At 41.5% G+C, this 18997-nt stretch overlaps 1 protein-coding gene across 1 annotated transcript in view; it reads right to left on the bottom strand.

Moving 5' to 3' along the window:
- Positions 1 to 18997, bottom strand: part of rab2a (RAB2A, member RAS oncogene family) — a 55102-nt gene that overhangs the window by 11097 nt on the left and 25008 nt on the right. The window contains exon 4 of the mRNA XM_062517127.1: positions 4642 to 4724. Coding sequence (XP_062373111.1) covers positions 4642 to 4724 — 83 coding nt within the window. The remainder of the gene's footprint in view (positions 1 to 4641; positions 4725 to 18997) is intronic.

The raw sequence follows: 18997 nt of genomic DNA, 5'->3' as shown, positions 1-18997 counted from the left end.
GAAGTATTTGTATTTTTATACTTATTTTATACTAGGGATGGCGAAAACTACTAATTTTCTTGACCGACCACCGAGCCTCATTAGCCGGTTGAAACCGGTTAACCGATTCGTTTAAAATATTCTACGCTATTTGAAATAACAGCCACGCAGTTTTGCAACCCTGTCGCATCTCTCTGTCCCCCGCTCACACACACAGCCCCGGCGGCGGCGCCGCACTTTCACTCACGTCACTGTTTTTAAAATCCCCTAGAGCGCGAAACATGAGTCCCGCAAACCAAGGAGCTTGTAAATAAGTGGAGGACAAATGGCTCCTTCGTTTCGAAATGGTTTGGGTACAAGGTGATCGCGTTGCAAATAAAGGCGTTTGTCTAGCGTTAGAAGCTCATTTGAAACTGAAATTGCCGCGGCTCACTTAAGAAAATGACAGCTCCGAGGAGACGCCGCTATAGTTTGAGGAAGTAGGCCTACTAACAATAATAAAGAAAGATGATCATCATTACCTTATCTGTTACCATTGCTGACCCTTCCTGACCCTTCCTGAAATGTAGATGTGTTTCCAAATCTAAGCCCATCTTATGCGGAAAGTTGCTGCAACACGATAAAAACCAATGGATAAAACGGGCACCTCCAGATTGCAAAAGACGCACCGGCCAAGGCATGCGTGCGAATGTTTTTATTGGTTTATTAAGTAGCCTACAAGCAGGCGAGTTATTACAAATTGAGTGTGAGGGATAATTTGTTAACTTCACGCAAAAAAGACCTTGGAATGAGATGGCTAGCTGTAGTAGCGTTTAGTCCACTGTCTATAATAATAGCGTAATTTAGAGATCGTTTTTTTTTTTTTTTTTAACCGACTAGCGACAACTTTGATCGGCTAACGTGGATACGGTCAACCATCGGTCAACCAGTCACCGGTTAACATCCCTATTTTATACTATTTATATATATATATTTTTAAGTGCAATTCAATATTAAGGTGGATATGCAGGCATCCCAACCTGCAAAATGTCATTTCAGGGAGGTATCCCGACACCGCCCCCCCCCCCCCCCCGCAAAAAAAAAAAAAAGAAAAGGAGGACAAGGCAATAATACAGGCTATAGCCCAATGCACTTCTAATCATGTAAGAATATGTAGATTACTTTATGGGCTGCTTATACTATTAATGTAAACTGCTTTTATTCTTATTCCATTGCAACTTTAAACAGGTCTAAGGAGTTTGTTGTTTTCATGTAGCCCTGGCAACTAGCCGGCCTGAATAATATGCACTTGAAATGAAACCTATTGATACGGTTCGGGAGAAGAGATATAATCCCGCCCACACTGGAAATTGATTGGCATGTTTCGGTAAGTCAACCAATCAGGATGCTTCACACACGCAAACTATCACACACATGAACAGTCTCTCACTCTGCCTCTCTGTCGTGTGCGCGCTACACAGATGCTGTGCGAGGTTTTGAGCACAGTCTGTGTCGTGTGTGCGCGATCTTGCCCGCTCGCTCTAGAATCCGGGAGATTTTAAGTAATTTGCGGGCATCAGTGAGTCGCTATTAATATGCGGGAGACTCCCGGAACTTCCGGGAGACTTGGGATGTCTGGATATGTATGTGTGTGTAATGTGTATGAATGATGTATGGATCTTGGAGAAACGCTTTTTCGTTGTGTTTTTACCCTGGTATGAACAGAATGACAATAAATCTAAATCTGAATCTGAATCTAAATCCAATTTGCATAATGATTTGGAACGCGCTGTAGACCGTATTGAGGGGTTTTGAAAAAGAAATAAATTCCATAATGACATTCAAACTTTGAGGTTTTCACTCTAGATTTTTTTGCCTACTTGTTTGCTATGTTTACCAAGTGTCAGAGCATCAAACCAAGCTACCAAAATTCCTTGCATGCGCCAATGGAAATTAATATTCCTAAAGGGGCTTTTTCCAACTAATGTGTTTACTAGCCACAATTCTGTTTAAAAGAGGCATATCCAAGGATGCTATTCTGGTTATTGGTATTCAGATTATGACCTTAAAATCAGATTATGGCAGCTGGAATGAAATGTTCACGACTCTGTATATTGTCATTATTCTGAATAAAACCAGAATGTGGCGTGCACGTAGTTATTGTGACACGTTATCTGAATGACTGACAGCAAAGGGTGCAGTGGGTTCCATGTGGGGGTTTGATCATCGTGCAATACCAAGGTGGGTTATCCCCACCGCTCTTTGTCATTTACATCAACAGTCTAGGGGATGTACAGTACTTGGCCTTGGGCTTACGGCTTACAATGCTAAGACCATGGAAATGGTCATCAGTGCCACAAAGCAAGACCTTCCTTCCATGTGCTTTGCCCCTTTTTTAATGACCTTCGCTATTTGCTTTTTATGCCATTTTTCTGCCATGATGATTTGCTCTACTAGTTTTAAGCTCTGTTTTAAAATCGTTTTATGCTGATGACCTTAAAATGTTAGAGACCAAGGGGGGAATTCTCCCCTTCGCGTGTAAACAGCGCGAAAGCTTTTTTTTTTTTACGCGTGTCTGTTGCGCACCTATGCTTTACGCGTATTCTGCCGTCCCAGCTTCTGACACACCCACATAGCGCAAATTCGAAATCAAGGCTGCCTTACGAAAGAGGCATGATTTATTTTTAAAAAGAACCAGACTTATCTACCACCTCCTTAAAGGAATAGTTCGGAATTTTGGACATAGGACCTAATTTCCAACTTTACCGAGGTGATATAGGTCGGTGGAGACCGTTTTTATCGCGGATAACCCCTTCCTTCAGTTGCAGCGTCCCCCTTTGCTAACGCTGTTTCTTAGCTAAAGCATTTCTACGGTAACATCAGTCTGACATCAACAACAGTCTTACTCACTCGACCGCACACCCGAGACAAGTCAATTAAAACGTCAGACTAACGATATACGTGTCCGTGTTGATAGAATAATTTTAGAAGTAAAACTAACCTTGCAACTCAATGATTTATTACATTTTGAGGGACTAGTTTCTCAATATCAATCCGCCACTGCCATACAGGGAACAAAGTAGGCGATTGCAATGTGATGCAAGGTTAGTTTTATTTCTAACATTGTTCTATCAACACAGGCATGTGCACTGATAGTCTGACGTTTTCATTTATTTGTTTCGGGTGTTCTGTGGAGTGTTTTCAGTGGCAGGCTGGATGTTACCGTTGACTTGCGTTATCTCGGCACCTAGGTTAGCACGAGATGAACGCTGCAACTCAAGGAAGGGCAGAAATTCACTGAAAATGGTCTTCACCGACCCATATCACCCCGACTAAGTTGGAAATAAGGTCCTATGTCCAAAATTCCGAACTATTCCTTTAATTTAGGTTGATATGAAAACGTGGAACGTGGACTTTCTCATTGACCTTCTGAATGCCATTTAAATCCAGAAAGAACACCAACCATATGCAAGGTGAACTGAATAAAGAACTGCCTACAGTAAAATGGTGTGTCATCACATAGCTTAACAAAGAAATTACTTTGTTTGTTTATAAAGAGTCAAGACATGCTTGAGGTGTGTAGATTTATAATGAAAAAACTCACGGTTGACGAAAAGGTTTCACTGGCAGCTGCCTCGCATAATATCAATTTATCTATGCTAAGACATATGTAGACTGACATCTGCAGCTTCGAACACAGTAGAGAGACTGGCATAAAGAGTTCAATCTCCATTACAAACGAATTAAAAGACGAGAGAATAAACTATGCTGCTCCACTATAGTGCAGACGTCTGTGCAAATGTATGGATGACTTCGGTGAAGTTGGAAAGAAACGGACAGATTCGAACGAAGTATGCTATGGGATTATGACTTCTCGTCAAGTTAAAACTGAAGATGCATAATCGGTAAGCTCCAATGCTGAAAGTGGGTGATTATAACAGGATTTTCACTATTTAACAATGTAGCCTATGAGCCCAGTGAAGGTAATGGCGCAAAATATGCCACCGTGTGACACTGTAATGCGGAAAACATGAAGCTGTATCAGCTTACAAGCATCACATTTGATACTGTAATGTCAATTTGTAAATTCCGTGTTGCCTACATGTATTTAGAACTAGGCCTTCTGCCGACATGAGCAATATGCGGTTTCACCTTGTAGTGGCACTCGACCTTATTCCAGCCCTCCAGAGTGCGTAGCTGGAAAAGTGCTTAAGCCATGGCAGAATGCGCACAAGAGTTATATAAGAAACTCCCAGATTTTGGGGTTGCTCCACCCACAACGCGCAACTCTCTCTACCACGCATAAATGGCAGATTTAAGTGGATGGCAGAATCCACTTACAGGGAAATGCGCGCAGTTACGCGTGTTTTTGGACTTAAGCACCCAAAAGAATACAACTTATTACTATTTGTGTTACACTGCCCTTACTTGGTTAGAATCTTAAAAGGAATCTTAGATTATTGGTCACAGTCTCAAAATACTTGTGCCCAGGGGGACCTGATCCCATCCCATCTCCCACTCGTTTTCTTGAATTGAATGGAACATCTGAATTAGCTAAAATCTGAATATATATAAATCTGAGGACAGAGTGTCCTGCTAGTTGGATTTCTATGACTAAATTAAAACAGAGACAGAAAAGAGTAATAAAACGAAACCATAATCCTACAAAGTGATCGTCCTCACCTTGTGATGTCATATACTAGTAGGGCTCCAGCAGCTCCTCTGTAATAAGACCTGGTGATTGAGCGGAAAGATTCCTGGCCAGCCTGAAACACACAAAGTCAGCAAACATCAGAACACGGAACATCATGATGGCTGCAGGCTGATGGCTTCTTGCTAGGCAAGTAAACGGTTAATCGACGATAGATTAATTGTCGACAAGAATTCACTCTACAACATTAAATGAATTAGGTCATACTTGAACGTTACACAAGATTCTCACGGGAGACGAGAGACCCGACCCAAACTTGAGGCGACAAAAAAAACCCAAACATGAGCGGTCAAAACAGAGTGGAGTGTGGGATAGGGATGTAAACAGTTAGTCAACTATCGATTAATTGTCAATAAGAATTTGTTCGACTAAATTAAATGAATTATCGGTTAATTGACCAATGCAATCTAAGACCGTTCTCCACAGGACGCACTTGAATGTAACACGAGTTTCTCGCGGGCGGTGAGAGACCCGACACATACTTGAGGTGGCAAAAAAACTCCAAATATGAGGCTGTCAAAACGGACTTGAGTGTAGAATATTTAAAATGAAATAATGATGACAAAGACTAACTATGTTTAAGTTCAACAGCTCTTTCTTTACCCATCCCCACTTTCTCCAGTACTGAACCCGCTGCCTCTCCTTTGCATGTGCATTCAACAAAATATTAACGATTGTTGAAGGATTGTTGTTGCCACATAGAAGACGGCGAGCTAAACTGCCATTAATTCTGCTTAGCATCGTGACCATGCTGCGCAACTTTGTTCAAAACTGCTGCATTCAAGTTAACTCTACTAACATCTTATCACAACTAGTGAGACACGGTATCCGATTAGTCGATTATTCGATCTACGTTCGAATATCAAATAGTTCATTCAAATACTGTTGTAGCCATATCTCAATTAAGGGTGGGGAAAAACATGGAACTGAGAAATTAAGAACCCAATATTTCGTGTAACGCTTTATTCGGCCTGAAGGTGGCGCTGTATATCTGCACTGGAGAGTAGACTTATACCTCGTTTCCACCGCATCGGTGCCGGTGCTGGTGCCGTGCCGGTGCCCAATTTCGAACTGGTTCTGCGTGTTTCGACCGAACAATGTTTGTTTTGTTTTCACAGCTGATTCAGACGTGGCCCAAAGGATTATGGAAAGAAGGCAGCTTGAAGTATACGCTACGTCGGCTTAGTAACACTTAACATTCTGTTCAGTGCTGAACCCTATGGAAATGCGTGCCGGTGCTGGACCCGGGGCTTTACTAGAACCAGCTCAACGTCAGCACCGGCACCAGCACCGGCCCTGGTGGAAAAGAGGTATTACTGTTCTCTAAAATAACAGAAGAAGAAAAAGTCTCACTGCCTAGCGAGTCACTTGCTGTAGTAGACGTCGCCATGATACCGACAGCTATGCTTTAGATGCGTTAGCGTAAATCGCTATTAGCATGCTAATCATTGCAAATGAATGAGCTTGCAAAAACCACTGCTGTGTAATGACCCGACGATCCCTGAAAATGCTTTAAAAACCTGACCAGCCAACACGGTTCACTTCTTAAGACTCCGGATATGGTGTTACACACCTCCGCTGTTAAGCAATATTTTGCTTTTTATATTAGACACTATTGATACCGTGAGAAATTTGATACCGTGAGAAAAAAGCCGCTTTTTCGTTAATCAATTGATAAGGTCAATCAATTAAAGGAACACTTCACCGTTTTTTCATATTAAACTACGTTATTCCCTTAACTAAGACGAGTTGATACATACCTCTCACGTTTCAATGCGTGCACTCACTGGCTCTGGCGCGCGGCGCAACTTTGATAGCACTTAGCTAGCCCAATGCATTCATTAGGATCCAAACAGAGATGAAGTTAGAAGCGACCAAACACCTCCATGTTTTCCCTATTAAAATACAGTTACACGAGTAGTCACACGACCAAGTATGGTGAGACAAAATAAAACGTGGTGCATTTGTAAGCAGGTAAGAGGGATAACTATATTGTGTGGCGCAGTAATATCCCCACTCTTGCACTTTCAGTTTCACTTTGGAGTGAGGATATTACTGCACAGAGTCTAAATGCTCCCAATGTTATTCCGCCACACAATATAGTTATCCCTTTTGCCTGCTTAGAAATGCACCACGTTTTATTTTGTTTAATATGAAAAAACGGTTAAGTGTTCCTTTAATGATTAATGAATTAATTGATAATTTGCATCTCTACTTCTTGCTGTTTATCTACCCTGCTGATCCCATTCACAGCATTTCTGTAGCTTCTGTGTGATTAAGGTAGGGCTTTCCCATACGTCTCTTTAAAATAAAATAAGTCCAGTCCAATCACCACCAAACAAAGAAGAGCCATTGTATACCCCATCCCTTACATGCTTGCAAATCCATAGTCAACCACACTCCCATCTCCACAAAGTAATGGCCTTGTACAATTCAACAGAGTCACTGTGGTGGTAGGAAATGGCCTTTCCCTCTGGTCCACAAAGCCCTGTAGCTGCCTACAAACATGCCCAGAAGTAAGCATTTGAATTCAGTAACGCAGGCAGCTGTTAACATTAGTGTTAATGGAGCCCATTGTGAATAAATAATGAATGACCCTTCTCTGCCTACCATCTGACACAGTGAAAGGTTACAGGACAGCAAGATATGCAGAATTCTCATCTTACATTACTAACCACACAATGGGCTACTCCCGGAGTTTTTCAACAGCGTCTTCTGTAGGGAGAGGAGGTGCAGAAGACTAGTCCTTCAGTCACCCACGACATATTACTTAAACCCAGTAGAGGATAAAAACAAATCAGCATATACCAGAATGCAGCGCCCTCCACAATTATTGGCACCCCTGGTTAAGATGTGTTCTTTAGCTTCTAATAAAAAAAAAAAATTTCAAATAATATAGGACCACAATGAAAAAAAGCGTAAAATCCAACCTTTAATACAAGTGCATTTATTTAGAAGGAAAAAAAAAATCCCACATTAAGAAATAATTATTCTTCATAAAATCACCTGTTCCACAATTATTGGCACCCCTAACAATTCCTAGGAAATAAATGTAATTAAAGTATTTCTGTAATTTCTGTCATTTCTACAGTAGTTTACAAAGTCAATCAGAGTATGTAGGAACATTTAATTAGTAATTCTTAACATCCTGTTTCCCTGGGCTATCAATATGACGTGACACAGAGGCCATTTCTCATCAACATGGGAAAGACAAAGGAACACACTGTTCAAGTAAGGCAGATGTGTGTCGACCTTCACAAGTAAGGCAATGGCTATAAGAAAATAGCCACTCGCACACCTGCCCATATCTATGGTCAGAGGAATCGTTAAGAAGTTTAAAACAACTGGAACAGTGGTAAACAAGCCTGGAAGAGGACGCAAGTTTATTTTGACACCACGCACAGTGAGGAGGATGGTAAGAGAAATAAAAAAATCTCCAAAACTCACTATTACAGAATTGCATCAAATGGTTGCATCTTGGGGTCACAAAGTCTCCAAAACAACCATCAGGCACTATCTACATGGCAACAAGTTGTTTGGGAGGCATGCAGGGAAAAAAACCTTTCTCACTCAAAATCATAAGCACAAAGGTCTGGAGCGGTACTGGGCCTTCAACTGGGACCGTGTGCTTTGGTCAGATGAGACAAAGTTAGAGCTTTTTGGCAACAAACACTCTAAGTGGGTCTGGCGTAACAAAAAGATGAGTATGCAGTAGAGATGCACCGATCGATCGGCTGGTGACCGGAATCGGCCGATTTTCACGTGATCGGCCATGACCGTGTCAGTCTCAGACATGCCGATTTTATGCCGGTCAAATGCACTCGCACGTATTTGTAACAACATCACACTGAGTTTGCACAGTTTGATGAAGCTAGCAAAGGCCAACAGTCAGGGCTGGATAAAGCGCTAATACTGAGTTTTTCTATGCAGCGAACGCTGCTTTGCCATATTGCGTGGAATTTACTAAGCCGTCACTTCAGGATACAGCGCTCATCAAAGCCCGTCCTTGCCGCTAATTGCGTGCCCACAGCTGAACCACAAGCGCTATCAATAAGCAGCGACATAGCCTTTATACTCCAGGCGAGACACGGCAGGAATAAACATAGTGTTGCTTCGGTTTGCCAACTTATCATGTATTCTTTCACACTACTACAACAACTAAGTCCGATTTACACATTTAGAGGTTTATTTCATTACCTTTTGTCTGATCACGCCTGTATATTTCTTCTAAATTCGCCAAAAGTTAGCATTCTAACGTGTCATAAACTACTGCGACCGTGATACAAAACATATCATGCGTGGTGTCGTTGTAAAGCTTTGTTTCTCCTGCATGACGTTATGCCATCCAAATATGGACACTTCCTTAGTATCCACAAGCAATCGCGAAAGTTCAAAGAAGAGTGTGGACTGAGAATGTATGTAATTTGCTGTGTTTCAAGGCTTCTCAAAAAAAAAATGTTGTTGTCATTTTCCAACATCTCTAGTCTATGTAGCACATGTACACCAAGCTTTCCTGTTATCAGTATTCTGAAGATATTTACAGTTGGATATTGGATGTGAGAAAAAATAGTGTTCCTACAGTGCATTTCTATTAGGATGTGTGAAATGAATGTCCCACACTGGGAATACTGCAGCTGAAGAAGACTTGAAGAAGAATTTCATTTTTCTACCAGCCATTGATAAGTTTATTACAATTCTATATTAACATGTTGTATTAAAGAAAATATAGGCTAGAAAAGAACTCTTTGTATGTGCTGTAAAGTGGTTAGAAGAAATTAAATCGGAATCGGCTAAAATCGGTATCGGCAGGTCAAATTCTATGAAAAATCGGAAATCGGAATCGGCCAAAAAATTGCAATCGGTGCATCTCTAGTATGCAGAACAGCACCTCATGCCCACTGTGAAGTATGGGGGAGGATCGGTGATGCTGTGGGCCTGTTTCTCTTCCAAAGGGCCTGGGAACCCTGTTAGGGTGCATGGCATCATGAATGCTTTGAAATACCAGGACATTTTAAATCAAAATCTGGTGGTCTCTGCCCGAAAGCTGAAGATGGATCGTCACTGGGTCTTTCAGCAAGATAATGACCCTAAACATATGGCCAAGTCTACACAGAAATGGTTCACCAGACACCGTATCAAGCTCCTACCATGGCCATCTCAGTTCCCAGACCTCAACCCCATTGAAAACCTGTGGGGTGAGTTGAAGAGGAGAGTGCAGAGGAGAGAACCCAGGTCGTTGGATGATTTGGAGATTTTGTGCAAAGAGGAATGGTCGAAGATCCCTCTTTCTGTTTTCTCTAATCTTGTGAAACATTATAAGACAAGATTAGGTGCTGTTTTATTAGCAAAAGGGGGTTGTACAAAGCATTTACATCAGGGGTGCCAATAATTGTGGCACACATGATTTGATGTAAAATAATTATTTCTTAATTTTACACTTTTTTTCATTGTGGTCCTGTGGTCTGATAAAAAACTGAATTTATCAGAAGCTAAAGAACACATCTTAACCAGGGGTGCCAATAATTGTGGAGGGCGCTGTACATACAACTAAGTTTGCTCTTTCAAGAACTTCTAAGGAGCACTTTACACAAAAAACGGGTTAAATACGCAAAACATTTTTGCGGATGCCCTATATGGATGCCCCATATCGTTTACATGGTAACAGCATTTTGGGGGGTTGAAAACGCAAGAAAGTGAAACCACCCTCCAGAGTGGAAATCTTAAAAACGCTCCACTCTCACGTCAACGTGTAAAGGATGAAAAAGGCAAAACTGTGTTTCTCATCACACAGAAATAATGAGACAAGCATGCGACAACACCGGACAACATCAACAGGTCAATCCCTGCGGAGCGTCAATTTGCACTAGACGCTGTAATTCGCATTCAAAAGTCCTTTCATGAATACTTCTTTTGTTTACTGCATTTCACAGGCTAGGAGTGAACAGGTACAGTTAAGCCCAAAATTATTAGCCCCCCTTATGAATTCAGACATAATCCTTTGTTTAAACATGAAAATGACCATTTCCAAAAATGTGCCTAGTTTATATGATTACAGAAGCGCAAAGACAGTATGCCCACAAAGTTTGATGATCATTGTTTACTCATGCTCTGATTTGTGACAAGAAAAGCAAGAATTGACATGTTCAAAATTATTAGCCCCCAGACCATTAATAGTCAATAGTGTAGCCTTTCTTTGCTTCAACTGACAACAACTTCTTTGAATAGTCTTTTACTAGGTTGGCACATATCTCTTAAGCACTCTTTAGCTCCAGCTCATCCAAACTGCGTGGTTTTCTTGTATGGACTCTTGCTTTAAGCACGTGCCACAGATTCTAAATGGGGTTGAAGTCTGGTCTCTGTGTAGGCTATTCCAGCACCTTGATTTTGGTATCCTTTAGGGCGTTTTAGACCACTTTTCACTATGCTTTGGGTTATTATCATGCTGAAGGACCTGGTGGTGACCTAAGCCTAGACTAAGAGCAGGTGGCTTGATGTAATCCCTCAAAAGGTCAACATAATCTTTCTTTTTCATGATCCCATGCACCCAAACAAGGCTCCCTGTGCCTGAGACAGCAAAACAGCCCCATAACATAATGCTCCTACCACCATGCTTCACTGTGGGAACTGTATTTTTATGGTTGTAGGCCTTCCCTTTTTTCGCCAAACATAGGCAACATCCATGTGCCCAAACAGCTCCAGTTTAATGTCATCAGACCAAAGGACAGTTTTCCAAAACTCATTTTTAGCTTTTAAATGTGCATGGGCAAAGTTCAGTCTGACTTTGAAGCGCCCCTTTTGGAGTAATGGGTTTTTTCTCAGCCGATGACCTTGGAGGCCTCCACAATAAAAATCCCTCGCTACTGTCTTCCTCAAGACTTAAACCCCAGAGGTCTCAAGGTCAGCAACTATCATTTTGGCGGATGTGCAGGGTTGCTTGCTAACATCCCTGATGATTTTTCTCTCTATATTGAGATATTTTGCATTTTCATCCACACTTAGGTTTGTTATGCACAAACTTGGAACTCTTTGTACTTTGTAATGATGCCTTGCACGGCTGTTCTACAGACTGTGAAGCATCTAGAGATTACAGTATAGCCTTTCTCTACTATAAGCCTCAATGATGTTCTTTCTGAGGTCCTGACAGATTTCCTTTATCTTCAGTATGCCTGTAAAGGCAGTCCCCTCTCAGACAGGTGTTCAAGTGCCTGTAGGCCTGTTCCTTTAAGTCTTTAGGCAAACAATCAATGCTGGTTGGGTGTTCAGGTGTTGTCTGGACATTAACTAACTGCAAAGGTGTGGCTTGAAAGGTGACAGGTTGGTCATGTGTGTTTAAAAGCAAAAAAATCACATGGGGGCTATTAATTTTGACCACTCCACTTTTCACACAATTTGAGATTAAGCATTCCTAATAATATATTAACACTCCAAAATGCACCAGATTCTACATAATAACACTGGCGAATGTTTGATTTTTAAAATTTGATCAGGGATGAAAAATTTAGGGAGAATTTTAGAGTAATGTTCCAAAATTTCAGGGGGGCTAATCATTTTGGGCTTAACTGTAGAAGAGAAGTAGAAAGATTATATGCAGGCACTTGGTCTTGATAGTGTTGCCACCTAGCCTTCTGGCGTGAATACTGCATCGATAAATATGAAATGTCACCCACTTTTGTGTTTCCGTTTTCACGCAGATTTCACCCAAAAACACGGAATTAAAAGTGAAAACGAAACGAAACGCCCGCTTGACAACGGGAGAGATAGAACTAACGACTGGCTTTTGGCCATAGCAACTATCCATTTAGAACTAACGACTGGTCTTTGGCCAGAGCAACCATCCATTTAGAACTAGTAACGGCAGGTTGTCCTGCAAGTTTTGAAATTAGTTGATATGTGCCGGAAAGAAGTAGTTCTACAAACAAGACAGTTTTAGCGATTTAAACGTTTACATTGTAATAACGTTCACACAAAACAAGTGGTAGAATTGTTGTATAGTATAAAAGCAATATAGCACTCATCGTGGGGTTGGTGATGGATATTCCCACAGCTATTGTTGAAGTTGCTTTTTCTGACAGAGATTTTCCTGAGATCTGATGCCTTTCCATCTCATGTTCTCTTGACAGCATTTCATCTGAGACCGTTTTGTCTGACAGAGGTCAGAGAGTACTTGTGTTCCATGCAAGAAACACAATGGCCCTCATTTATCAACAGAGCGAAGAAACCAGCGTATATCTGAGCGCAGAAATCATCTTACGACAGGGCTCACGTGTGATTCATCAAACTTTCGTATCCCTCCAATTCCAGCGTAAGAATAAACGTGTGTTGATAAATGTGGCGGCTGGAAACAAGCGTGATTTAAATATCACGCCCCTATATTATGCTCGTTTTAATGGCCTCGCCCCTAGAATTTACGACATGAAGGTGCATTATACGTCCAAAAGAGATCATTAGTGATCTTGAGCCACAGTGACGTCCAGCTGAACCTTGTTAATTTTTACAGCTAAGCTGTCATCAAGGAAGGCGGGAAACTAAAGCGATTTAAGCGCAACAGACTTCATTTTCGCAGAGAGAACGCATCATACTATAAATACATTAAAGAGTCACTGCACCCTAAAATAGGTTTTTTGAGCTGTTGACTGATTGAAAATACTCATAAGTGGTGAACTGTACTATAACCAGGGTTAATATGACAAAAATCGTGTTTCTCGACAAAAGTAACATTTCGTCTGATTTTGTATTGGAGATATTGCTCTCCGCGCATACTACAGTTTGAAACATGCCATGGCATGTTGGTCCAAAATACTATTGGAATTAGGGCTGAACGATATATTGCATTTGCGATAATATCGCGATATGATGAAGTGCAATTTTCTAACTGCAAAGGCTGCGATTACCCTCTGGTCACATGATATGAGAGCGTAAAGTAGCAAATATTTGAAACAGTCTATCAGAGAGTGAACTCGGCAAGCTGCTCGATAGAACCATTGAACCAACATTTTTAAGAGTGCGACTGAAACAAATTCTAGGTTGCACTGGTGCACCTGCGCTGCTCGGGTGAAAGCATGAATGTCTTTCGCATGTTTTCATTGTAGACTATGGGTGCAAATTCACCAAACGGTATAGATTCGAACCCCTCTCCTTGGCTCTCTCTCTCGCTCTCGCGCGCGCTCAATGGACACCCGCCCCTCGACATGCACATTCAATCCAAATAAAACATTCACAATCGTGAAAGCAATGACACATAGAAGACGATTAGCTAAATTATATATAAAATCCGGTTAGCATCATTATTAGCATGCTGCAGACATCTAAAACTCTTGCGTTCAAATTGACTGATCATCTCAATACAGATGTTTTCCAACTTCAAGACTCAAAAGGGCTTATCCCAAGGAGAAAAAAGTATTTATCTACCTTGAAACAGACGTGGGGAAACTGACCCGTCCAACCAGTAGACTATGATAAGATAGCCAACTTTGCTACTTTGTTTACAATATTTTGAGGCTTCAACCAGACAGCTGAATTAAAGAGACGGAGTTGGAATAGTCAGTACTGACTTTAATTTTAATCTTTACACCAGGCTTCCTTGTACTAGTACTTTATGTTCTGATATGTAGGCCTACTATTGTGATTGAAGTAGCTAGTTAAAAAAAATGTCATCCATCAATTCATGCATCACCTGTCATCATAACAGAGGTATGACTTCCAGGAAATAAGAGTTTATTTTTAATCTAATATAGCCTATTGCCCATACTATATGATTTACTGCTTGTTTTTGTTGAAAAATTCGCAAGACAAACACCTTAAAAAATAATGGCATATCGCATCGCAATCGCAATATTGGCAAGAAAAATCGCAATTAGATTATTTTCCATAATCGTTCAGCCCTAATTGGAATGCTGACGTTGTCCTGCACTTCTAGTCCAACACTACGTCACCGGGTCATTACAGATTAGGACTGAAACGCCACAACACCTGCTACCCTGATTAGCCTACCTGTGATAAGCCACTAGCTACGTTTACATGCAACCATCGGAATGACCAATCGGATCGGTCAATCGGATCGGTGGAAGTTTACATGGCAAGGAGTATTTTGGATGCGCGCGTTTACATGCAGCTTCACGCACATAGCCTGCTTGCAGTTTTGCTCCCCGAGATGGACGTGAGAGCTTATAGCCTATGACGTTTGAGGCGTGAGATATTCCCTACTTCCAATCCTCTGCCTCTGCTTTCTTCTGTTCAAAAGCAACATCATAGGCCTAGGGTTTCGTTTCTTTTCCTTTCCTTATAATTAGAATGACTAAAACGATGAAAATATAAACCAAAATTGCGTCCTCCTAACACACTCACTGGCCGATTTCACACTGCACAGCAAGTCGGTCAGCAAATGCTAACTTCATGCACGGTCATACAGAAGTATTCCAAAGCCAAAAATATAGCTGATTATCCTGTAATCTGACGGGGTAGCAAACCACCAAAACGTCTGACTGTTAGTTGTTTTGCACCTCAGATGTTGTTTAACAAGTCCCAGCAACACAAATTCAAACTTGTACGGAAATGCATTCAATCAGGTCCTTGCCGTCTACCTAGCTTCCACACCGTTCTTTCAGACATCACAAAATATCTGTCTCCACTGTAGTCTCCGAAACATAGCCTACCTGTTAATATTTGGCTTTCAGAAAACGAGACTTCATCACTGCACTTCAGTCGTTGCTTTTACCAAAGCCTACGCAGCTGCCAGTTAGCGTAGCCTATCCAACTGCCTGCAGCCTAGTAGGCTACTTCCTAAACTTCAAAGATGCTGTCAGATTTTGTGGTTGTTTTGAAAGTGTCACGAAACGAAATAGCCTATTCTTCCGATGCCATGTTATCCGTCACTGTTCAACCCATATGACCTAAAAGAAAATATGGTTCAACCTCACGCCCAGTGCTTATGTTTACACCTAACCAAAGATCTTTCATTACTAGCTTTAACCCTCTCTGCCTACACCGTGGTGGCTTTTTTGATAAGAGAAATATTGCGCCTCCTTTTCTGAACATGCGCAGAAGGGAAGAGTAGCAGAGAACGATCCGATCCAGTGTATACATGACAACTATTTTACTACCGGACGTGTCCGTTCCACCTCTTTCAATCCGATCCAAATTTCAATCCGATCGGCGATTTTCATTCCGATTGTCTTGTTTACATGAAGGAATTTCATTCCGATTGGGCCTGAATCGGATTAGAAAGGGTGCATGTAAACGTAGCTACTGTCTGCAGCACTCATTCCCAGATTGACACGAAATCACCATGGTTGATTGGTTGCAGCAGTGCTGCACTCCCTCTCCAAATTTCAGAACGTCTCGCCCATTTTGAAAGCCTTTTTCAGAAATGTGAAGTGGGTGGAGTTATGGGGTGAAGTAACTCTTTAATTAAACCATACGACACTGAAATTTGCCCTTTGAAAATAATGTAAAACATATATGCCTAGGCCTAATTCATGAATGTTGCGTTTGCCAAAGAGAAAGTAATCATCGCCTATGGCTATTCTAAGCCATGAAATGTGTCAATATAATATGCTACATTACAGCAAATAGGCTGCAAGGTGTTATGTCCGAGAATCCGAGATAGTCCATCAATTCAACTATCTAATGCACCGCCGATTTACTGCTGCGCGATGCTATGCCGCCTGAAAAACTTACACGAGTTGAGACTAGACGTGAGATTTGAGCGTAGCCACCGATCACGTTCACATTCATAAATGCCATACTTTGCGTGGAAACAAGCGTACGCCTGTTTTACGCCTGTTTTTGGTCGTACGCTGGTTTGATAAATGAGGGCCAATGAACATGGGTCTCAGTTTTGCACCAATTGAAGCAGAAATACACCAAATGTTGAAAAAAAAGTTGACGTGTGATGAAGTCTTGGGTCTGTCATTCACCTATCCTGATTCTGAAGGAGGAAATCTGCCTTTTGGAGATTATGATCGATCATCCATTGACAGTGATAGTCACGGTGCGTCTGTGAATGGAGGTGCGTCTTTGATATATCAGGGTCCACTAAGCCTGCTTATTTCGACCCACTGCCCAACATAGCATGATGGTGTCTAACGATACATTAGCGTTTAAGAAATAGCGGGTTCAGGGGGATTTCGCAGTGGGAAAGGTAGACGTGTTTTGGTCCTGGGGTTGTTTGAAGCTGGGTTCAGAGGTGAGTTGTGGGAGGCGTTGCCTAGCAGCACGTCACACGCAATTTGGGAGCGAACAATGACTTTAAGCACGCCTCGGACCTCAGAGATAAACTGATAAACACAACTGTCATGCTAGTGCTACGTGGTTTAGTTTCCAAATGATGGCGGGCCACTTGTTGTTATTTGAATGCCAAATGAGGTCCTTTTGTCTGTCGAAGTCATATTTTAGTGTGTATAGGTCTCATCTCGCTGTGACAAATAATCGCGGAGCAATGTAACAGAGAAGAATGGGAGTGTTTTTTGACGCACTTTGCGTCCGTCGGGTTCATAGGGTTAACTTGTCTAACAAAATGGAACCTAAATATGAAATAATATTCAATATATTAAGACTATCTGCAATAAAACAGATAACAAGGAGTTGGAAGCAATCAAAAGTCCCAGATTTAGTTAAGTGGCACAACACAATAGAAAACATTTTGGAGATGGAAAAACTCACTTTTAAAATTAGGAATCAACTTGGTAAATGGGAAAACTTATACCCGGATAAAATAGTACACAAAATATCAAATTATTTTAATAATATAAGATGATACAAATTAATTAATAATATTCCACACTGGACATGATCGGCTTGTATGCAATTATAATCAGGGATGCAAACAGACATGTGGTCAAAAAGGAGTGAACAGAACGAGGGGGGGAGGGGGGGGGGGCTTATCGGTGTCGAACCTCTTTTGGAGGAATAGGCCTAATATGGTCACTACGGTCAATGTAGGGGGTCATGATATACAGTACCTTTATCCTGTTTCAAAGTTGCTGCACAACCATCATCTTCGTAAACTATCCTACCTTGAGCATACACTGTATGCCATAGCCACTGAATTGATGTTCCTACTGCATCTTGAAACCAGCCGTTTAGATACTCAGTAGCCTATATGCCAAGTAGGGCTGCACGATAATGGCCAAAATGATTATCACGATTATTTTGAGCAATATTGATATCATGATTAGTTATCACGGTTATTTGTTGATTTCATCCAAAACAAATTTTATTGTCATAGGGTGCCTCTCATGTAAAGTTTATACGTCCTCCCTTATGTAGATCAGTGAGGATCGAGGCTCGAGGAGCGAGGGAGGACATATAAACTTTACATGAGAGGCACCTATAGGCTTATCATAACGGTGTTAAGATCTTTTTTTTTTTTTTTAAATAACAGATGTAAGAGTTTTAATCAAATCTGTGCAGCATGCTAATTATTTATGCTAAGCGGATTTTGAAAATACTTTAGCTAGTCTTCTATGCGTCATTGCTTTCACAATTGTGAATGTTTTATTTGGATTAAATGTGCATGTCGAGGGGCGGGTGTCCATTGAGTGCGCACGAGAGGGAGAGCGAGAGAAAGCGGGCAAAGGCGAGGGGGTTTACTTTTATAGGCCTAATGTCTGGTAAAGTTGCACGCATAGTCAACAATGAAAACTTGCGAATGATAGCCTATGCTTTCACCCCAGCAGCGTCAGGTGCACCATTGCGACATAGATTTTTTTTCAGTCGCACTCTCTAAAAGATGGTCCCTGAGTAGGTAAAGCTTCCACGTTTCCAGGGATGATCTCGTTTAAATGGAGAGGCGGTGAGGGGATGTGTGTGCGTGTGAGAGAGAGAGAGACGCGTGAGTGACATAGAGAAAGGAGGAAAGGGAAATGCAGCGAATACGATGCGTGTTTAATAATAAATTAATAACGAAATGCAATATGTGGCAGCCGGCGCTGAATCTGTGCCGCACGGCCACGAATTAGTCTATGTGTGGGAAACACTGTGACTGCTACCTGTTGTGGTATGTTCACCACGTTACTTTATCCTCTGTGACTAGTGTCTACATCTAGAAACTAAGCTGCGCGGTGCAGCGTTCTATGGACGGAATGACGCATTTTAGATATCGCTCGATCACGCAAATTTGATCGTGGGAAGCCAATATCGTGATCGTGATTAAAATTCGATATATAGAGGGCCGAAGTCCCGCCCTTCTACTTCCGGTCTATGGGACCTATTTCACAATTTTTTATGCATGGGAGTCAATGGAGAGATAACAATTATTTTTTGGTCCCGTTCGAGTTGGACCGTGCATTTCACATATGATGTGTGGGAATTAGGGGTGTCACGATACCA

This window comes from Sardina pilchardus, chromosome 2, assembly GCF_963854185.1.
Source record: "Sardina pilchardus chromosome 2, fSarPil1.1, whole genome shotgun sequence".
Lineage (NCBI taxonomy): Eukaryota > Metazoa > Chordata > Actinopteri > Clupeiformes > Clupeidae > Sardina > Sardina pilchardus.
The sequence above is the reverse complement of the archived record's forward strand: the minus strand, read 5'-3'. Positions and strand labels throughout refer to the sequence as shown.